Source organism: Entelurus aequoreus, linkage group LG27, assembly GCF_033978785.1.
Source record: "Entelurus aequoreus isolate RoL-2023_Sb linkage group LG27, RoL_Eaeq_v1.1, whole genome shotgun sequence".
NCBI lineage: Eukaryota > Metazoa > Chordata > Actinopteri > Syngnathiformes > Syngnathidae > Entelurus > Entelurus aequoreus.
This window is the reverse complement of record NC_084757.1, coordinates 12706400-12722151: the sequence shown is the minus strand read 5'-3', so window position 1 is coordinate 12722151 and position 15752 is coordinate 12706400. Positions and strand designations below refer to the sequence as shown.

The 15752-nt window shown below is 36.9% G+C and overlaps 1 protein-coding gene across 3 annotated transcripts in view; it reads right to left on the bottom strand.

Annotated features, from left to right (window-relative positions):
• The window catches only part of LOC133644117 (histone-lysine N-methyltransferase, H3 lysine-79 specific), a 33806-nt gene that overhangs the window by 17454 nt on the left and 600 nt on the right, over nt 1-15752 (bottom strand). Inside the window, exons 1-8 of one of the 3 annotated variants that reach the window (XM_062038436.1) lie at nt 15440-15693; nt 11354-12333; nt 11148-11281; nt 1292-1528; nt 965-1229; nt 810-898; nt 711-745; nt 609-643 (exon numbers count right to left, since the gene is read on the bottom strand). In XM_062038436.1, coding sequence (XP_061894420.1) covers nt 609-643; nt 711-745; nt 810-898; nt 965-1229; nt 1292-1528; nt 11148-11281; nt 11354-12324 — 1766 coding nt within the window. In that variant the 5' untranslated portion in view covers nt 12325-12333; nt 15440-15693. Of the gene's footprint in view, nt 1-608; nt 644-710; nt 746-809; nt 899-964; nt 1230-1291; nt 1529-11147; nt 11282-11353; nt 12334-15439; nt 15694-15752 lie in introns of those variants that run through there. The other 2 variants (XM_062038438.1, XM_062038437.1) reach the window with 2 other exon arrangements.

Sequence of the window (15752 nt, the reverse complement as noted above, 5' to 3'; positions counted from 1 at the left end):
AAGTAAAATAATAATAATAATAAATTGTAAAATTACTTTAAAATAAATAAAAACTTACTTGGTCTCTTTTTAGGAATCAAAATGTACTTTGAAATACCAAAACATATTTTTTTTTAAATAACAAAGTTGAAAGCGTAAATAAGTACAATTAAAAGTTCTTACATTCCTTTTAACTATTTAAAAAAAAATTAAATTAAAGTATTATTATTCTTTTTTTTTTTTTTTAAAGAATAAAAAGGATTATAAGTAAGGTAAGAAGTAAAAAAATAAAATAAAAAAATAAATAATAAAATGACGTTAAAATCAATAAAAACTTGGTTGTTATAAAAAAAGCACACGTTTCTTACGAATGTATTTAGTCAAATGTACTTAAAAATACAGAAATACTTGATTTAAAAAAAAAAATGAACGAATAACAAATGGCTGAGTTTCCTGTTATTTCAGAAAAATGTGTATTTGCAGGATAATAGTAATAAACAGCATGACTTTCCTCCTACTTATAACGACCACAAATGTGGGGTCGTGGGGTTCTCTGCAGGATCAAAATCAATGGCAGTACAAAGAAAAACAGTAAATTAATGAGAAAAAAAAAAAAATGAAGTTCTTACTTTCCAAACCTGCCCATCTTGTTTTTCTCTTCACGCTGCAAAAGAAGTTTGGTTGAGTTGATATTTCACCGTGACTCTTTTTGACAGATAATCAACACTTACACTTACACGTTCCTGAGTAGCTTCGGCATACGGATCTGTGATCAGAGACATCATCAATACACCTGTCTATGTGTCTGTATCTATCAGTCTACTTCCTACTTTTTAGAGATTTCTTCCTTTTCTTGTAGCCGCCGATCTTCGTCTTCTTTTTGGCCCCGTCCTCAGAGAAGTAATTTTCTGTAGCAAACCTGTAGAAAATACAACAAAACTCAGATCGTCCTACTTCAAAAATGGGCTTGATGGGCGCGTCCTACCCCCCCATGGCAAGACCGTCCACAGCCGGGGTGGGAAAGGAGGTCCCAGTCCGCAAGGGAAGCGGCTTGTCTGGGTTTCTAACTGCGAACCCAGGATCTCCTTGCAGGGCTACTCCTGGCATCGCGACATTACTAGTGTTCGATGGCGCGAGGTTCACGCCGAATGGAATATCCGGACCGGTGGACTCCGCACGGGCGCCGATGTCAACGCGTCCCACATTCCTGCTGTCCGTCTCGGAGAACTCCAAAGACGCCGCAGGGATCTCTAAAGTAGAACGCAACCAAGGCTAGTACCAACGTCACAATACCTTCAAGTCCAAACATTACCTTGTAGCGCAGGCGACGGGATGAAGTCTGGGGTTTTGAGGCTGGGGGTTTTGAGGCTGAATGGTTTGGCCGGCGTCTCTGGAGGAACCACTGGAGGAACCACTGGAGGAACCACTGGAGGAACCACTGGAAAGACCGGATCCACAATCCTGTGTGGAGGAGTTGGGACCACCAACAACTCTGAAACGTCTCCAGTCCCTCCTTGGGCCATGACGTCAAATGTCGGAGAGTCTCGTCCTGCACGCAGTTACATAATATCGTCACTTGATTTAACGGTATTATCAGTACCGCGGTATTTCGGTTTCAAAGTCTTCTCAATAATACCGCGACGGTATAAAATGAAAACTTGGTGAGTGTCGTCTTCTTCTGGCGTTTTAGCATTGGCCAGGTCTGTAAATAATCTACATCTCCCAGAATGCCTCAAGATGGGGGGCGTTGAACGCCGTAAGCATTGATTGATTGAGACTTGTATTAGTAGATTGCACAGTACAGTACATATTCCGTACAATTGACCACTAAATGGTAACACCCGAATAAGTTTTCCAACTCGTTAATCAATTCATGGCAGGAAGTGCTCGTCGTATATAACGATCCGCCTTCCATCCAGCGGTGCGACTTTGTAGCTCACCAAAGTTGGACTAAAAAATTTTCACACATTTTTTAACGCCCTACGTCAGGGGTGTCCAAAGTGCGGCCCGGGGGCCATTTGCGGCCCGCAGGTCATTTTTTAACGGCCCCACGGCACATTTTAAAAATACGATTGAAAAAAATAAAAAACATAAAAAGTGGTATTTAAAGAGCAAACAGTTGAAATGTAACAAGAAAATGTCGCAATGTTTACTCTAATCACACAAAGCTGCCATGTAGGCTGTTTCTTTCTTTAAAAAATAATAATGAATCAAAATCAATGTCATTATGAATTATTGACCTATTCAAGGCTCCAATTACGTCACATTAAATATTTTGAGATATTTTTTTGGGGGAAATGTTGCATATTTTGTGTTTGCCGTGTAAAAAAACGAGGGCCTAAAACGAACAAACAAAAAACGTAAACAACAATAAAACTTATAATTGACAGATAGATCTGAAGTTGATCTCGAGATTATTGTGTTAAAAGTAAACAGTAAAAAAAATAAATTATAATTTATTTTTTAACACTTTAATGAGTAGGACCCTTTTGGATCCCCTACAATTTTAGTGTGATTAGTTTTTAAGTGTCATTGCTCAAAAAATAATAATGAATTAAAATCAATGGTGTTATGAGTTATTGACCTTTTTAAGGCTCCAATTATTATATAATCTCAAATATTCCTTTTAAATTTTTTATTGGGTGAAAATATTGCATATTTTGGGGGTTTTTCATTAAAAAAAAGGGTTTTCTTTGACAAAAAGAGCACACAATTTAAATCTTTAAAAAATGTTATATTGACAGACATAATGTTGATCTAGAGATTTAAAAACTTGAATAATAACACAAATAATAATACTGAATAATGACAAATTTTTTATATTTTTTGGACCAAAACCCTTTGGGGTCCCCGGGATCAAGCCTGAGTGGAAGCCTAAATGTATATTTTTTTATACATATATTGTATTGGTTTTTAAAATAAAAAATATAAAAATGGCCCCTGCTAGCTTTGATTTTTCAATGTGCGGCCCTCAGTGGAAAAAGTTTGGACACCCCTGCCCTACGTAATGTTCTATAGTCAAAATTGAACATCAAAGTTTTGGTGTTGCTTGCTTACAGGTACTTGCTAGCGTCATTTATTGAACGGGCTCACTGGGAAAAACTCACAAAGTATACAGTTTTAATTTGTAGTCAAAATATCTAAAGCAGTGGTTCTTAACCTTGTTGGAGGTACCGAAGCCCACCAGTTTCATATGCGCATTCACCGAACCCGAACTGTAATCCTAAAATGATGTTATTATATTAAAGAAATACTAATAGATATATATTTTTACAAACAAAGATACAGGAATGTACACATAATCCCATGTTTACATCTCATTGTGCAACATGTGAATGTTTTAGTGGAAACTAAATGCGATATCTGAAAGACATATAATACTAGTACACAGCTCATGAAAAACATTATGTTATAGTCATTTTAAGTGGGCCAAAACACTTATATTAGAAAATAATCTCATGGAAATGACTGTTGTCATTTGATTACAATAATAAAACTTTTAACTTATTTAGTCAGGTTTGGGACAGGTGTGACCACATGTGCTCCACCGAATGCTCAAGGAGGTTTTGCGTTTGCTCACACATATGGAAAATTAGAGGGAACATTGTTTGGGGGGTATCAATAATACGGCGATAGGGAGAAGTTTTTATTTACACGATGAGTCCGGCGTGTCTTGACCTCCGCGGCGGAGGCTCTGCCGAACCCCTGAGGCCGACTCACCCAACCCCTAGGGTTCGATCGAACCCAGGTTAAGAACCACTGATCCAAACAAACTTGATACAAGTCACCATACCCTGAATGGTATTTTTTCAGTGAGACATAACTTGGTTTTAAGCTATAGATCTTTCTAGATTGGCCGATTTTTTTGTTCATTACAAGTAGAGATGTCCGATTATGGCTTTTTTGCCGATATTTCGATATTGTCCAACTCTTAATTACCGATTCCGATATCAACCGAAACCGATACCGATATATAGAGTCGTGGAATTAACACATTATTTATGCCTAATTTTGTTGTGATGCCCCGCTGGAAGCATTAAACAATGTAACAAGGTTTTCCAAAAATAAATCAACTCGTTATGGAAAAAAAATGCCAGCATGGCACTGCCATATTTATTATTGAAGTCACAAAGTGCATTATTTTTTTTAACATGCCTCAAAACAGCAGCTTGAAATTTGGGAGAATTGAGGAGGTTGAGGTGGGCGGGGGTTGAGGTGGGGGTGGGGGGTGTATATTGTAGCGTCCCGGAAGAGTTAGTGCTGCAAGGGGTTCTGGGTATTTGTTCTGTTGTGTTACGGTGCGGATGTTCTCCCGAAATGTGTTTGTCATTCTTGTTTGGTGTGGGTTCACAGTGTGGCGCATATTTGCAACAGTGTTAAAGTTGTTTGTATTTCTACCCTCAGTGTGACCTGTATGGCTGTTGACCAAGTATGCCTTGCATTCACTTGTGTGTATGTGACAAGCCGTAGATATTATGTGACTCGGCCGGCACACAAAGGAAGTGCCTTTAAGGTTTATTGGCGCTCTGTACTTCTCCCTACGTCCGTGTACACAGCGGCGTTTTAAAAAGTCATCAATTTTACTTTTTGAAACCGATACCGATAATTTTGAACCCGAAACCGATAATTTCTGATATTACATTTTAAAGCATTTATCGGCAGTCGGATATTATCGGACATCCCTAATTACAAGTTATTTTTGCTTGTACTGAGCAAAAAAATCTGCCAATGGAGCGAGTCAAAATTTTCTTGGTAAAATTTCTCGAAATGAGAAATTAAAAATCACAACTTATTATTGGCTATGCTTATTAGTATTGTGAAAATGTGTGTCTTATAACAAAGTTGTATTTTCTTCTTCAGAACATATATTGCCTAAAAACATGTTCTTATGGCTCACTGAAAAAATACTGCTCAGGGGATTAAGATATTTTGACTGGAATTTAGAACTATATACTTGTGAGCTTTTCCGGTGCGTCATCCTGGAGTACACATGTATCTCTTATGCATGACTGCCATCTACTGGTCACACTTATTACACCATGTACCAAATAAAATTGCTTCAAGGTCGGTAAGCAAAACCAGAATAAATCAGGCGCACCGGGTTATAAGGTGCACTGTCGTTTTTTTTTTTTTAAATGTAAGGATTTTAAGCGCGCCTTATATTCCGAAAAATGCGGTACCTGTTTGTGGCACCACTCCACAAAATAACACAAACCATCTATACCAGACCTGGGCAAATTAAGGCCCGGGGGCCACATGCGGCCCGTTAAGCTTTTCAATCTGGCCCGCCGGACATTCCCAAATAATTTTTTCAGATCTTTAAGATGGAAAGTGTAGCTGCCATTATGATGTGCAGTGATGTTTTCTAATGACTGTAAGTCTTCAACTATACAAAGTAATTCAATGGTTGGAATCTGCACTTTTGGATGATATACTAGTTATTATGGTAATCTAATTAGTTACTATGGTCATCTAATTAGTTACTATGGTCATCTAATTAGTTACTACTAGCAGCTCAGACGAGGCACCAAGCAGTGTGGGCGGGAAGCGTTTCCACAGACGCGGAAAGTTCTAAAGCTTAGTGATATATCAGATTGTAGGTGGGTTTATTTTGTACCCTTTGCGTTCATATTTCACTGTTTATGTTGCATTTTTGTTGCGTTTCACTTGATTGTAAAATATGTCGATTGAAAGGGGGTGCGACATTCATATTTTGTCAATATTCAGTGTTTTATCGTTCATAGAAAAATGTAAAAATTCCATGACGTTTTTTTAAGGCGGTCTGTCATTACGTTTTTAGCATTCAATCAGACATTATTGTGAGGTTTGGTATTAGTGTCCCTAAAAATAGATATACCGGCCCCCAGACACATTTTTTTCTGTAAATGTGGCCCCCGAGTCAAAATAATGGCCCAGGCCTGATCTATACAGTAGTACCTCAACTTAAGACAGGGGTGTCAAACGTAAGGCCCGTGGGCCGGATCAGGCCCGTGAACAGGTTTTATCCGGCCCGTGGGATGAGTTTACTAAGTATAAAAATTAGCCGAAATTTTTGAATGAAAGAAACTGCTGTTTTAATTGTGTCCACTAGATGTCACAATAGCAATTATTTGTGTCTTTCTAGATTATGCTACATATGTAAAAAAATTAAAAAAATATACCACACGATGTAAGCAAACTACATAAATAACATCCTGTAATTTAATTTTTATATTATTTTTTTAATAATAATAATAGATTTTATTTGTAAAAAGCACTTTACATTGAGTAAACAACCTCAGTGCTACAGTGTATTTAAAAAATAAAATAAAATAAATTAGAAAAAATAAAAACATAATAAAAAATAAATAAAAACTAGAACAGCCAAATAGCTAAAACTAGTATGCATATATCTAAAAAAAAGAGAGGCTTTTTTAAAAAGAAGGGTTTTTAAGCCTTTTTTAAAAGCATCCACAGTCTGTGGTGCCCTCAGGTGGTCAGGGAGAGCGTTCCACAGACTGGGAGCAGCAGAGCAGAAAGCCCGGTCTCCCATTGTTCACTGAAGTTGTCTTTATTTTTAAGTTATCGTGCCGTGATTTTACCGGTCCGGCCCACTTGGGAGTAGATTTTTCTCCATGTGGCCCCCCATCTAAAATGAGTTTGACACCCCTGACTTAAGAGTTCCCCAACTTAATGTTTTGAGATAAGAGCTGTTTTTTGGCTAATTGTTGTGCTTTAAATAACGCTTTGATTTACAAGCGTTACCATCATTAGTTGGCGTAGAAAATGTTACAATAAACGTTCCAAAGAAAAGAAAAGTGCCGTCGGTGGTTTGGATTTGTGGCAACAGGTGTGGACGAAAGGACCGCACGCTGCACAGTTTGTTTAAAACTTGGTTGCTCTGCACACCGCCAAGATGTGTGAATGAAAAAGCCTGAAACTATAGTCTTCTCAATGTTTTACTTGATTTATTTATTTGCATTAAATGTACAATACTACATTTTACAAGTATTTTATTCAAGACAGAAGATTCAAGTTTGCACTTTATTGATCTCAATATTGGAGATTATTTATTTGCATGCAATGTACAATACTACATTTTTGTTTACAGAAGTATTTTATTCAAGAAAGAAATTCAAAATTTGCACTTTATTCATCTCAATGTTGAAGATTAATATTTATTTGTATAAAATGTGCATTACTACATTTAATATTTTATTCAAAACAGAAGTATTGCCTCCCAGAGGAATCTCTTAATTTAGTTATTTTGAAATTATTCCATAAAAAGTACAATTTATATCTACTATAAAAAACATTATACAAATAAGACTTTTGATAAGAGTGGGAGGAAAAGTCATTTCACACTACTAGTTTTTGATCAAATAAAAAAAATAAAAGAATTATCTGTCCTTTGCAATAAGTGGTTTCTTTAAAAAGTAGGGAAATAATCAAAAACATTTTTTTATGAGTTTTTATTTTTAGGCCACCTACCCCAGCCCAACGTTGAATTAAAGAAAGAAATCCTCAAAAACATCACCGAGCGAGAAGCCAACCTGACGAAGCAATTTGAGCATACCCGAGTCTGCATCATACTGAAGCCAGCCAAGGATGTTAAAATAATATCCAAACTGCGGACATTTAGGCATTCAAATACGGAAAAGCTGCCGATGGTGTGTTTGATGGAGAAGCTACCAAAAGGAATGTATCATAGAAATCCACCCCCAATGTACAAACCCCAAGACCAGTGAAGTTGGCACGTTGTGTAAATGGTAAATAAAAACAGAATACAATGATTTGCAAATCCTTTTCAACTTATATTCAATTGAATAGACTGCAAAGACAAGATATTTAATGTTCCAACTGGAAAACTTTATTTTTTGCAAATATTAGCTCATCTGGAATTTGATGCCTGCAACATGTTTCAAAAAAGCTGGCACAAGTGGCAAAAAAGACTGAGAAAGTTGAGGAATGCTCATCAAACACATATTTGGAACATCCCACAGGTGAACAGGCTAATTGGGAACAGGTGGGTGCCATGATTGGGTATAAAAGCATCTTCCATGAAATGCTCAGTCATTCACAAACAAGGACGGGGCGAGGGTCACCACTTTGTCAACAAATGCGTGAGCAAATTGTCGAAAAGTTTAAGAACAACATTTCTCAACGAGCTATTGCATCTACGGTCCATAATATCATCAAAAGGTTCAGAGAATCTGGAGAAATCACTGCACGTAAGCCATGATATTATGGACCTTCGATCCCTCAGGCGGTACTGCATCAAAAAGCGACATCAGTGTGTAAAGGATATCACCGCATGGGCTCAGGAACACTTCAGAAAACCACTGTCAGTAAATACAGTTCCTTGCTACATCTGTAAGTGCAAGTTAAAACTCTACTATGCTAAGCCAAAGCCATTTATCAACAACACCCAGAAACGCCGCCGGCTTCGCTGGGCCCGAGCTCATCTAAGATGGACTGATGCAAAGTGGAAAAGTGTTCTGTGGTCTAAAATACCACAATGGAGGACTGTTGGACAACTTAAGTTGTACATCAAGCAAGAATGGGAAATAATTCCACCTGAAAAACTTCAAAATTGGTCTCCTCAGTTCCCAAACGTTTACTGAGTGTTGTTAAAAGGAAAGGCCATGTAACACAGTGGTAAAAATGAAGTGAAGTGAAGTGAATTACATTTATATAGCGCTTTTTCTCAAGTGACTCAAAGCGCTTTACATAGTGAAACCCAATATCTAAGTTACATTCAAACCAGTGTGGGTGGCACTGGGAGCAGGTGGGTAAAGTGTCTTGCCCAAGGACACAACGGCAGTGACTAGGATGGCGGAAGCGGGGATCGAACCTGCAACCCTCAAGTTGCTGGCACGGCCGCTCTACCAACCGAGCTATACCGCCCCTGTGACAACTTTTTTGCAATGTGTTGCTGCCATTAAATTCTAAGTTGATTATTTGCAAAAAAAACAACAAGTTTCTCAGTGTGAACATTAAATATCTTGTCTTTGCAGTCTATTCAATTGAATATAAGTTGAAAAGGATTAGCAAATCATTGTATTCTGTTTTTATTTACCATTTACACAACGTGCCAACTTCACTGGTTTTGTAAATGTTGTACATTACTATTACAATACATTGTAAAACTACTGTAGTTGTTTTTATACACAATTCTTGAACTAAAATGATCGTTTTCTTTTTAAAAGGCATGTTAAAATTGTGCAGTTTGGACATTGACATTCATTTCAATGGAAGTCACTGATTTGAGATACAAGTGTTTTGAGTTAGCCTGTAAGTTAAATGAGGGTAAGTTGATTACTAATGAAGGCGTTTTCTAGAAATCTTTGGCGTAGTTGTTGTGTAACCCTAGCAACCAGGGCCCTATACGCAGATTGTGATGTCAGAATAGACTCTTGATTACGTTTCCAATTATGGACTGTTCAGACATAGTCCTTGGGAAAGGATTCCGGAGGTTTGTCATTGTGACGCACATGCTTGGAATTCCTTTCACTGCTGCTCCCAAGTGTCAGGCACACTAAAGGAATGTCAGCCAGGACTGGTCCTTTTTTTCGAAGCTTCCCTGGTAGTCCGTTTGCCGCAAAGAAGAGTAGTCAGTGTGTAGCTCGTAGAGCAAAATTACTATCCAATGAAATGTTTTAAAAAAAAACACAAGCGTTATTGTGTAAGTAGCTGGCAACACAAGCGAGGAGCAAGGTAATTGTTTCTAGCCTACAGTGGACGTGGTGCACGAGTGCTGAAAGCACTGGGAAGCTGCGGTTCATTGACAATATAACGTGAATTCCAATTTTGTCCAACTTTAAATATATATATATATATATATATATATATATATATATATATATATATATATATATATATATATATATATATATATATATGTATATATATATATATATATATATATATGTATATGTGTGTGTGTGTGTATATGTATATATGTATGTGTGTATATGTGTATGTATATATACTGTATGTGTGTATATATATGTATATATATACATGTGTATGTATATACATATATGTATGTATATATATATGTATATATATATATGTATGTATATATATATATGTATATATATATGTATGTATATATATATATATATATATACGTATATATATATATATATATATATATATACATATATATATATATATATATATATATATATATATATATATATGTGTGTGTGTGTGTATATATACGTGTGTGTGTATATATATGTGTGTTATATATATACACATATATATGTATATATATGTATGTGTATTATATATATATATACATATGTATATATACATAATAATGTATGTATATATGTATATGTATATATATGTGTATGTGTATTATATATATATGTGTATTATATTTACACATATATACATATGTATATATACATAAAAAAATATGTATATACACATACATATGTATATATATATATATATATATATATATATATATGTGTATTATATATACATATGTATATATACATAATATTGTGTGTGTATATATATATATATATATATATATATATATATATATATATATATATATATATATATATATATATATTATACATTGTAACGTGCATCTTAGTTGTAGTTTTCAATACCAAATTTGGAGGTGTTGAAATAGCCATGTAAAATTGCTAATGCTAATCGGTAGCATGTCTATGGCATATCCAATGCAAGTTAGCATCAAGCTATCGCATTTTGAAGAGTAGGGACTTACTTTCTTAGTGTTTTCTATCCGGCATGCTTTCTTTGTTGCAATTCTATTTGGCTATTAATACGTCTGTTTAGGAAACGATAGCCTGCGAAGTGCTGGAGCCGGTGCAACAAAGGTATCGAAAGATGGTACAGTTTGGTTTTACATGAATAGATACTCTGTAGTACAGATGGATATTGGTCAAAACCTGTTCCTAGTTAATAGTACCAAAAATAGGCTTTTTTGTGGGTGTGGCTATTATTCACATTGGTAGACCTCACTCCCTGACACCTTTGCTGGCTTTTAGCTCGATGCCTAGCGCTCTCACGCTCAGTGGAGGACCTAGGCTCGAGCCCCGAGCGGAACAGGACCAGGGGCTGCACCAGGCGGGTTACCCATGACATCATGGTTAATTTGAGCGTCCCTAAGAACGGCGGGAAGACGATCGAAGAGGACTTACTGTGATCCATTCCGTTGAGTTGTCCGGCCGTCATGGCGTCATAGTCGATGGGTGGGAAACTTGCGAGCATGCTCTGAGGACGGTGGAGATCCTCAGAAAGAGACGGAACATTGAGGGAAGAGGTTCTCTGGACGCTGGGAATAGAAATGTTTTTTGTTAATGTTATATATTTTATGTCGTGGCAAAGAAGAAAGTCTTGTTTTTACTTGCTGGTCGCCTTTTTGGTAGCCTTCTCCAGAGCACTCCGAATCCTCTGGTCCGCTGGGGAGGGCTTCCTCATGTCCTCCGCCCTCTCCAAGGCAGAGAATAGAGGCGTTGGAGTCTCATCTTGTATTGGTGAGGGGGCGGACACACGGGCTTTAGTCGGCTGGTTAAGCAGCGCCTCTACGCTAACAGGTGGCGGAGACGAGACCCCAGGTGGGGGTCTGAAGGCGGCCTGGTAAATGGTTGGAGTGATCTGCACTGTGCTGAGGTCGCCTTGATTGTCAAGTATGGAAATGGGCGGGGTAGAGGTTGGCGGGGGTTGGACTCTCAGGGTACGAGGGTGCGGAATATCTGGAATGAAGGCGGGGGGAGGGGTGAAGTCAGTAGAGACGGGGTTTGAGTCCACTCCGTAGTCTGACGGCGAGCTGTCAGACTCCGAGTCTTCAAACTCGGGAGGAGTAGGAATGAGTAGGGCTGGTCCAGAGATGTCCAGACTAGGGGAGTCCAAGACGGAATCAGCTGGAATGTCAACAGACTTTGCTGACCTTTTGAAGCCAAAAAACCCCTTCTTCTTGGAGGTGTGAGCTTTAGGGGGCGCTGGTACAGACACCAGCTCTGTAGTTGTCACCCCAGGGAGCTTCTTATCCCTCTTTTCCTCAAACTCCCTGCTTCCCTTCATCAATTTGTCCTTACCGCCGTTCAGCTTCCCCTCACTCTTATTTGCGTTCGTCTTAATGAGAGGCTTCTTCTCATTTTGGAAGACCACCCCGGGGGCCAAGGCGCTCCTCCCGTTCACGGTCTGGTTAATGGAAGTGAGCAGGGACGGGCGAGCGCCTGCCGGGAGGTAATGCGTGTTTCTCCCGGGAGGAGGAACCGCTTTGGGTTTCTCCGAGAGGGTGGGGCTTTCCCAGGTCCTCTGCCTCAGGAGGACGTCTTCAGCCTGGAACTTTGCCCTCAGCGTCTTGAAGTCCATCGTCTCTTCCTGTCGGCAAGAACACCAGGGGCCGTATTTATCAAGCTTCTTAGAGTTACTCCTAAGAAGTCTGCTAAGAGTTGACGTATGAGTAAAGAAATTCTTCGCTGAAAGCTGCACTTAAAAGTTAGTTATCAAGCGTCTTACTCACACTTTCAGCGAAGTGTAGGACTGAATCTTAAGTGTCGCTGAATTACGACATTACTATGTGCCGTAAACGGAATTTTAGGTGTCGTCTTTTCTGTGTCCATAGAAATGACCAATCACGGAAGGGAATCCCTTGTCTAAGAATAAAGAAATATCTTAGAAATATTTAAGTGGACAATGGGAGTGTATATTTTGACAATAAACTACAAAATAATACAAAACAAACAATATTGGCAATGAATCAAAAATAAATGTTTCCTTTTCTTTCCAATTCATTAATTATTTTCCCAGTGGCGAGATATCGAAGAGTTGTGATGACCTTTAGTTCTGCTGTGAAAGCTCTGCTGTGTGATGTTGCTGATGAGATGACGCCCCTTATTAAAATCTGTGACAAAAATAATACCCGCTCTGTCTAAACCAGTGGTCTCCAACCACCGGTCCGCGGACCGATTGGTACTGGGCCGCACAAGAATTTTTTATTTTTTTTTAATGAAATCAACATAAAAAACACATTATATATCAATATAGATCAATACAGTCTGCAGGGATACAGTCCGTAAGCACACATGATTGTATTTATTTATGTAAAAAAAAAAAAAAAAACATTTTTTTTTTTTTTTTTTATAAATACTTAAGTGTAAAGTGGCACTCTAAGACGCTTGATAAATACGGCCCCAGTTCAGCACTGAGAATTCCAGCTCAATTAGGAGTCTTCCCTTAACCCAGGGGTGTCCAAAGTGCGGCCCGGGGGCCATTCGCGGCCCGCAGCTAATTGTTTACCGGCCCGCCACACATTCTGGAAATACTATTGTAAAAATAAAAAAGAACATTAATAAAAGTGGAATGAGGTGAAATCTAACGAGAAAAAGTTGCAATGTTGACACAAAAGCTGCCATGCAGGCTGTTATTTTTTCTTTAGTCTTTCTTTCTTTTTCTTTTTTTGCCATTGTTCCAAAAAAATAAATAATCACACAAAATCCATGTTATAATGAATTATTTTCAGGGCTCCAATTACTTCGAATGTTTCACTTTAAAATGTTTTATGTGGTAAATATTGCATATATTGTGTTTTCTTTGACAAAAGCGCATAAAACAAACAAAATAATAGCTCCCAGCGTAAAATCGACAGATATATCTGAAGTTGATCTCGTGACTTAAGTGTTGAAAGTAAAAGAAAAACCTAATATAGAGGTATCACTTTATGAGTGGGGCACCTTTTGGATCCCAAATATATTTAGTGGTATTTTATTTATCTTTTCACTGTGATTACTCAAAAATATGAAAGAATTAAAATCAATGGTGTCCTGTATTATTGATCTTTTAGGGCTCTAATTACTAAATACTGCATATTTCACTTTTACTATAAAAAAAAACTTTGTTTTTGACAAAAAAGGCATAAAACATTTTTATTTTATTTTCTATTACTTTATATCAACTTGAAGTTGGTATAGAGATTTACTGTAAGCGTTAAATAATTTAAAAAAATATATAATCTGACTTATTTTTAGCATTTTAATGACTTATGGTCCCCAAGACCCCTAAAGGTAAAATAAATAAACAATCCATATATTTTGTTATGATTTGAAAATGAAAAATATCAAAATGGCCCCCACATGCTTTAATTTTCTATATCAACTTGAAGTTGATATAGAGATTTACTGTAAGCGTTAAATAATTTAAAAAAATATATAATCTGACTTATTTTTAGCATTTTAATGACTTATGGTCCCCAAGACCCCTAAAGGTAAAATAAATAAACAATCCATATATTTTGTTATGATTTGAAAATGAAAAATATCAAAATGGCCCCCACATGCTTTAATTTTCTATATCAACTTGAAGTTGATATAGAGGTTTACTGTAAGCGTTAAATAATTTAAAAAAAAATATAATCTGACTTATTTTTAACATTTTAATGACTTATGGTCCCCAAGACCCCTAAAGTTAAAATAAATAAAAAAATCCATATATTTTGTTATGGTTTGAAAATGAAAAATATCAAAATGGCCCCCACATGCTTTAATTTTTTATATCAACTTGAAGTTGATATAGAGATTTACTGTAAGCGTTAAATAATTTAAAAAAATTATAATTTGACTTATTTTTAACATTTTAATGACTTATGGTCCCCAAGACCCCTAAAGGTAAAATAAATAAACAATCCATATATTTTGTTATGATTTGAAAATGAAAAATATCAAAATGGCCCCCACATGCTTTAATTTTCTATATCAACTTGAAGTTGATATAGAGATTTACTGTAAGCGTTAAATAATTTAAAAAAATTATAATTTGACTTATTTTTAACATTTTTAATGACTTATGGTCCCCGACACCCCTAAAGGTAAAATAAATTTAAAAAATCTGTATATTTTGTTATGGTTTGAAAATGAAAAATATCAAAATGGCCCCCACATGCTTTAATTTTTCCGTGTGTGGCCCTCGGTGGAAAAAAGTTTGGACACCCCCGCCTTAACCGTCTTCTACTTTTGAACCGCAGGCTGAAAATTGGTCAAAATATGCCTCTCTACAATGTTCCTTGAGCTATTATTTTTCTGACAACTACACCACATGGTGGCGCTGATTTTTCAGATTGACTTGAAATTTTGCACCGCACAGAAGTATCCTACACTTCTCTTTTGTAAAGTCAATTTGAAAATCTATATGATTTGCCTGGGAAGCTGGACAGGACCCAAAAAAAAAAACATTATGCACAGCAAAACAACCGCTCTAACTTCAGCGTGTGTTACCGAATCACCAAGAAATTTTCCACAAACCTTTTGGAGACTGCCAAGCACATTAGTGTAAAGTTTGAGCAAGATTGATTAAAAAAACACGGTAGTAAACTCAACGAGTTGCTAAAACCTCGCAACTAATTGTAAGTCATTGAGGATTTATTTAATGGTTATACAACTGTGAAATTATTTGTATTCCAGTCCAGTTCTATCCTGCAAGTGAAGCAACATACCAGATGTATTTAGACGCCCTCGGAAAGTACGCACACAGTCCAACAAGTCAGCGTCTCATCTTAGGCACCACCAAACATGTCAGCCAATCAACCGGACCCCCCCAAAAAAATACCAAAAAACTGTTTTCTTTTGCACAAAATCCAACGAAGACAGTCGGTCACAGAAGTCCCATGCACACTTGCTTCCGGTGGAGGAATGAGAACAAGTAGGAGTCCTGAAAACAGTCCCGTCCCGTCAAACGAGTCGGTCCCAGGTCGAGTGTATGACAGAGTCTCAAAAGAAGTTAGATTTTTTTTTTTTTTCATCCTTGAG